Here is a 6,661-nt window from a genome sequence, read left to right on the forward strand (position 1 = left end):
GTATATATGCTAACAATAATGATGACAATTGACCTCTGCTGTGTGTAAATTAAAAATGATATAATGAGTAGAGATTAACAAACAGGTGTGTCCTCTTATTCCTACCATATTTACACCATACAGTGTGAGACTACACAAGATTAGAGTCCAGCGCTCGGCTCTGAGCCCAGCCCATACAACTCAGGCTTTCAGCACCAGTTTAAAAAAAAGGAATTGCCTATCCCTTTAAACAGGAAAAGCAAAAAAAACAATAAAACTGCACTAAATAAAGCCCAATAATTATAATTGAACATATACATTTAATAAAACATAAAACAAAGAATGACTGTAAGTGCACCCCTGAACGGTCAAGCAACTACTCTATAAACCCCATTGTTAAGCTGGGTACACATATGTACAATTTCATTTTTCTTGCGACCGTTCGATCGACCGTATACACGTTCGGCCGTCCGAAACATACGACCGATCTGCGCGTACACATATGTACAATTTTACTGGCGACGTCCGATGTACTCCCGTCCAAACAATCGCAAGAAAAAGATTGTACCACCGTACACACTCTCCCGTTCTGGCTATTCGAACGATAAAAATGTACACAACATTATCATAATGGGCTGGATTAAAAGAGCATAGCAAAACGAGGCGTGATCACGGAACAAAGAATCGTTCGTGTAGTACAGTGAATAGAGCCGTGACTATTCATATCCATTGCTAGCTGTACTGGATATACGTACGTACGTTCGTCTATCGGTGCATTTGGGCCTTTTTAATCATGAGCTTGAGGAGAAGGAAGGCTCGTGCGTGCATTTTGGCTGCTATGGCCATCAGATTGCGGGCTATTAAAAAAAGAAAAAGGACCAAGAATCGGAGCTGCTGGACCAGAGACTGGCTTCTGAGGAGAGACACCTTCTCCCACATGCCATTGCTACAGGAGATACGGGAGAACAATCCTGATGATTTCAGGAATTATCTCCGTATGGATGACGCTACCTTCATGGAGCTGCTGACACTGGTTACCCCTTTAATAGAGAGAGAGGACACCTATTTCAGGAGGCCTATTTCTGCAGAGCAGAGACTGGTGGCAACGCTGCGTTATCTGGCAACAGGCAGGACCCTTGCCGACCTGAGATTCACAACCGCAATATCATCTCAAGCGCTGGGGTTGATAATACCAGACACCTGTGATGCCATCGTCCAAGTTCTACAGGAGAAATACATGAAGGTAAATATAGAAATTACATACATGTCCCCCATATGTATAGCTGTGCACATACCTGTACCCTATATGTATATCATTACAATGCCTGTTAATGTAATCTTTACACCAGTGGGTGGGGGGTCATTTTGATAAGGCGGGTAATAGCTTTGAGGCTGCAATGGGGGAGGGCTGATGTGTCTAAAATCAACCCAACAGATTAATAATACGCATATACTTTTATATTGCAGTTTCCATCGACCAAGGAGGAGTGGCAAAATATTGCACGTGATTTCCGTGATCTTTGGAATTTCCCTAATTGTGGTGGAGCTATCGATGGCAAACACGTCAGAATCATGCCCCCTGCAAAGAGTGGCTCTTTTTATTATAACTATAAGGGGTTCTTCAGCATTGTTCTAATGGCCATCGCTAATGCTCGATACGAGTTTGTATTTGTGGACATTGGGAAAAATGGTAGAGTTTCAGATGGAGGAGCCCTGGAGTATACCTTTTTCCACGACCAACTGAAAAAAAATCTACTGAATCTGCCAGAGCGGACTGAAAATGAGCACGGTTTGAACTTTGTTTTTGTGGCGGATGAGGCCTTTGCATTGCACCCTAATGTCCTTAAACCCTACCCACAAAGGGCACTGAACAGGGAACGGCGCATTTTTAACTATCGCCTGTCACGTGCCAGGCGAGTGGTTGAAAATGCGTTTGGGATTCTGAGTAATAAATTCAGAATTTTTCACAGTGCCATCAATCTGCGCCTAGATAAGATTGACAAAGTGGTGCAGGCCTGCTGTGTGCTGCACAACTACATGCGCAGAAAAGCGGTGCACACACAACAACTGGGGGCTACAGTGGACGACAGCCAAGTTGTTGACGAGCCTATTGGTCTGACAGCTTTGGCAAATAATTTAAACACCAGAAATGCATCAACGCAAGCAAAGTTGTCAAGAGACGAGTACTTGGATTATTTCAATGGTGTTGGGGCTGTGGAGTGGCAGAATGACATGATTGCTTAAAAATGTACGTTTTTGTCATTGTAAATATATTGTTTTTTGGTGTGTACTAATCAATATTTTGCCAATAAAATTTGTATACTCACAGTTCCGCACAAGTTGTCCTCTGCGTCTTATTGCAGCAAGGAGGGGGAGGTGGAGGCCGAATCACGGCAAGTGAGTGGTAGTACTCAGGTGCCAGGCATTCCTGGAGGGCACAATGCCACGGCACCTGGAGTGCAGACTGTACCCAGTACTGGTGTTTATGTACTAGCAAGTAGTTGCTCCACCACACCTATTTCTATGCCAATTTCTCCTGGTACTTTTGTACAGTCTCCAGGAGCAATACATGAAGGTAAATATTGAAACAACATGCATGTACCCCATATGTATATCTGTGCCCTATAGTCACCCTGCATGGTAAATGATATTTTCACACGGACACCAACTAGATTACAGAATTTTTAATTTTTGTATAAATTATTAACTTATAAACTTATAAAAAATATAACATAAATAACAAGGAAATAAATAATAAAGAAATACTTAAACATAAAAATATTTAAACTATATTATTAAAACAAAAATGCAATTAAATCAACTATATAAAATATTTACATCTGGTGGTAAACTTGGCCCACCCCATAATCCCCTGTATCCATCGGTGGTTGGGAGGGAGATGGAGTTTGGAAGGGGCCACCAGGTGGACCTGGTGGGAGCGTATTAGCCGCCGTTGCCGGTTGGTGCTGCCTTTGCCCAGTTGGTGGCTGTAAATGGTGATACTGGGGATATTGCACCGGGTGAAATACAGCTTGTTGGGGTATAGGAGCTGGGCTGATGGGTTGAAATTCAACCCTAGGCAGAGGGGTCTCATCGGTGAGACGTGTGTGCCGGGTCAGAGTCCCCACACGGGCCCGGTACAGCGTCTCATAAAATATGCGCTCTACCTCCACCCTTGTAGCCGGGTCCAACTTTCGCAAATTGTCCGCTAATACGCTCCCCACCCGGTCCGCATCATCCTCATCCATGCTCATCAATCTGTTGGCAGACTCCAGGATCTTGGTGGTTGCCACGTCCGCAGCATCTGGAGTCTGCCTCGGCCTTTTGCGCCCTCTTCTTGATGGTGCTTCTGCTGCACTTTGAGCGCTTGATGGAGGTTCACCGCTGGTCGTGGCGGTTGGTGTGGGGGTGGAGCAGAGGGTCGGTGAAGGCAGCTGTGATGCCACCTCCAGCGATGCCGAAGACTCCTCCTCAAATAGCGATGGCTGTAACAAAACAAGATGATGTATCACTATAGATTTTTAAGACTTCCATATATTTTTATATCTACGCAGAAGAACGCAGCCCACACACCACCATGTTGCTGCCATGGATGAAAGTGAGCTAGTTGAAGAGGCGTTATGATTGGCATCTCTGGAAACTAATTATTTAGATACCAGACATAACAAATACTAATTTAAACACCAGAAATGCATCTATGCGTGCTAAATTAACCAGGTATGAATACATGCAGTATTTTATTGGTGTTGGCGCTGTGGATTGGCAGAATGATATTATTTCGTTAATTTTACACCACAAAAAAATATTACAATAATCCGCGCCAGAAAGACTACAACAGTGTAGATACCAGGGATTACCAATGGCAACCAAAACTTCCAAATACAAAAAATGTGGGAAATGCACTTGCGATGTCTGAATATTGATCACTGTCTTCCCAGGCGGATAAGAGTATAGCTCCACCACTGAGAAGAACCAGAATTAGGGCCACAGAGAAGGTCAAATTGACGATGTAGAACCAAAAGGGTGGGGTATCGCCCCCTGCAACTGACCTCTCTGTTGTGCCCAACAGAGAGGTCAGTTGCAGGGGGCGATACCCCCCCCTTTTAATTTTACATGTTCACAATTTTTATACTGTACTTGCTGTTATATTTATCTTGTGTGCAAAAAATTTTTCAAAAAAAATCCGTCTACTTACTGTGCCGCAAATGGTGTCATCTGAAACCTCTTGGGTGCACGCGGAGGTGGAGGGTGCAGGCTGGTTCCTTGAAGTGTTGCCGACCGAATCCCTGGGCAGCTCCTGGTCCACCGTGAAGGCCAGCAGGTCATAGTACCACAGCCTGGGCACATACACTTGGTCTGCCCCTGCCCCAGACCGCTTTGAGGACTCAACCTTATTTAATTCCTTTTTAAATACGGTCCTCATATTAGCAATGCGAGTCCGGACCCACTCCACATTTGCTATGGGGTAGTATGTCTGGCTCACCCTCACCAGCTCCTCCAGAGCAGATAGCCTCTTCTGCCTATTCGAATGGTCTCTGGATTTGGTGTTCCATAAACAATTCTGATCCCTGTAGGCCTCAATGAAATCCTTCATAAATTCGACATTTTTTTCTGCCATGGTTGAATTTCTGTGCCAAAAAATAAAATAAAAAGGCATATTATTTTCTTGATACAAAAAGCACACCATAAACCATTTAATGTACAGGTGTTCAGTCTGTGGGCCACTAGATATACTGTAGCTATAGTACAGGAGTTGAAAGTCTGTGGAACATAGGATACACGGTCACTACAAGCCCCAGCATACCCCTGGCCCACAGATTGAAGTCCCTGTCATAGAAAACTACACATTTTGTTTTAATACTCACCGAAATAAATGTCGATACAGTCCGGAAAATTCGCTGCGCTGCTCCGATCAATCCAACAACAACGACGGAATATTCTTTCGTGCAGAACGTGGCTTGAAACACAGTGATTGGATGAGCACAGGAATCTCCGCCCCACTCACGTGCTTCGCGTCACACAGACACGGGACATCGAGGAGCCATGTCGGAGGGTCTGGCGCCACCGCATATGGGGGAGGCCAGTACAGAACCTTTGATTTCCAAATCAGTGATAACCACAGATAAAGAAATCGCTGACAGACAGGACAACAAGGAGAAAAAAGTGACGCGCGCATCCGCCATGTCATCTGCAGAGGTGGAACTGATGGTCAAAATGCTGGATAGAAGGGACTACGATTGTTCGAGAAAAACATACCCCAAGACAAATTACAGAAAAGAAATTATTATGCAGCGTGTATGCAAGGAGATAAAGGAGAAGTTTGGGAAAAGAAGGTCCAAATACCAGCTCCAAAAACGGTGGTCGGACCTGAAGCACAAGGAGCAGGCCAAGCTGAAGAAAATTCGTGGAATTATTAAAAGAAGTGAGTCCAATGCCCTAGGTGGCTTTATTAATATACTGTCATGATCCATTACATTTTGAGTGTTTTGCTGACATGTTGCTTGTTTTTATTTACTCAGAGGAAATCCAATCCAGGAGAAGGCATGAGGAAGGCAGAGACAGGGCCTCCAACCTAAAAATAAAGAAGGAGAGTACAACAGGTAAGGTTTTGTACCAGCACACCAACAGAACAACACATGTTTTATACACACAACAAGGGGTAGTAATATGTCACTTTACCTTGTCACTATAGATGATATCCAGGCTGCGCAGCCGATGGAAGGGACCACAGAGGGCCACCAAGTGATTGCGATCACCAGCAGTGTAGATGGTGAGTGTATACTGCAAATCATCTTTATGGGATAGTGACGTATCATTTGTGGAAAGGTAAACATTTCTTTATCTGTACTTATTATAGATATCATCGAGATTTCAGATGTCAGTGCAGAGGGGGAGAAGAACACACCATCACCTGACACGTCCAGCGACGAAAGCACAATGCAAGAAAACATGACACAAGTCCATAAATGTCTACAAGAACTAAGCGGGAAAGTCCATACCGTAGCCCAAAAAATTACGAAAATCCAAAAAGGCGTAGCAGTAGTACACTCTTTATATGAAAAAATTTATAACGGTTTGCATTATAAAGTCAAAAAATAGTTTGTGTACTTTATTTTACTTGGTTCTCCTTCTTGTTTATTTGGAGGCCAGCAGCATGCACCTTAAAATGGTGCATGTCATGGCAAGCAGTCCCACGGCAGCAATGCATCACATGTGAGCAGGCCGGGATGTTCCCATGTGATGCGTTGCTGCCGTGGGACCGCTTGCCACTACATACACCACCATGTTCAAATGTGTTTTCATGTTTTTTGGGTGGGTGGGCTTTCCTGCTAAACCTTCACACGTGGCACTTATGTCATGGCAAGCAGTCCCACGGCAGCAATGCATCACATGTGAGCAGGCCGGGATGTTCCCATGTGATGCGTTGCTGCCGTGGGACCGCTTGCCACTACATACACCACCATGTTCAAATGTGTTTTCATGTTTTTTTGGGTGGGTGGGCTTTCCTGCTAAACCTTCACACGTGGCACTTATGTCATGGCAAGCAGTCCCACGGCAGCAATGCATCACATGTGAGCAGGCCGGGATGTTCCCATGTGATGCGTTGCTGCCGTGGGACCGCTTCCCACTACATACACCACCATGTTCAAATGTGGTTTTATGTTTTTTGGGTGGGTGGGTG

The 6,661-nt window shown here is 44.5% G+C and overlaps 1 protein-coding gene across 2 annotated transcripts; it reads right to left on the bottom strand.

Annotated features, from left to right (window-relative positions):
* Positions 1-400: 400 nt before the first annotated feature.
* Positions 401-6,226, bottom strand: LOC146063880 (uncharacterized). 2 transcript variants are annotated; one of them, XM_083176753.1, is made up of 3 exons: positions 5,659-6,226; positions 4,175-5,551; positions 401-3,464 (listed from the first exon to the last, which is right to left on the bottom strand). In XM_083176753.1, the coding sequence occupies exons 2-3, from the start codon at positions 4,664-4,666 to the stop codon at positions 2,814-2,816; spliced, it is 1,143 nt and encodes a 380-aa protein (XP_083032879.1). In that variant the 5' UTR covers positions 4,667-5,551; positions 5,659-6,226; the 3' UTR covers positions 401-2,813. The 2 variants fall into 2 exon arrangements, with proteins under 2 accessions (XP_083032879.1, XP_083032878.1); XM_083176752.1 differs by having other exon boundaries at positions 4,175-6,226.
* Between the last annotated feature and the right edge of the window lie 435 nt (positions 6,227-6,661).

The sequence above is a fragment of the Crinia signifera genome, chromosome 3 (genome assembly GCF_055691185.1).
Source record: "Crinia signifera chromosome 3, ASM5569118v1, whole genome shotgun sequence".
Classification (NCBI taxonomy): domain Eukaryota; kingdom Metazoa; phylum Chordata; class Amphibia; order Anura; family Myobatrachidae; genus Crinia; species Crinia signifera.

Coding starts and splice junctions, on each gene's coding strand:
- LOC146063880 (XM_083176753.1), bottom strand. CDS start 4,666: ATGGTGTGCTTTTTGTATCAAGAAAATAATATGCCTTTTTATTTTATT. Junction 3,465..4,174: donor ATGACACCATTTGCGGCACA/GTAAGTAGACGG, acceptor GTTTTGTTACAG/CCATCGCTATTTGAGGAGGA.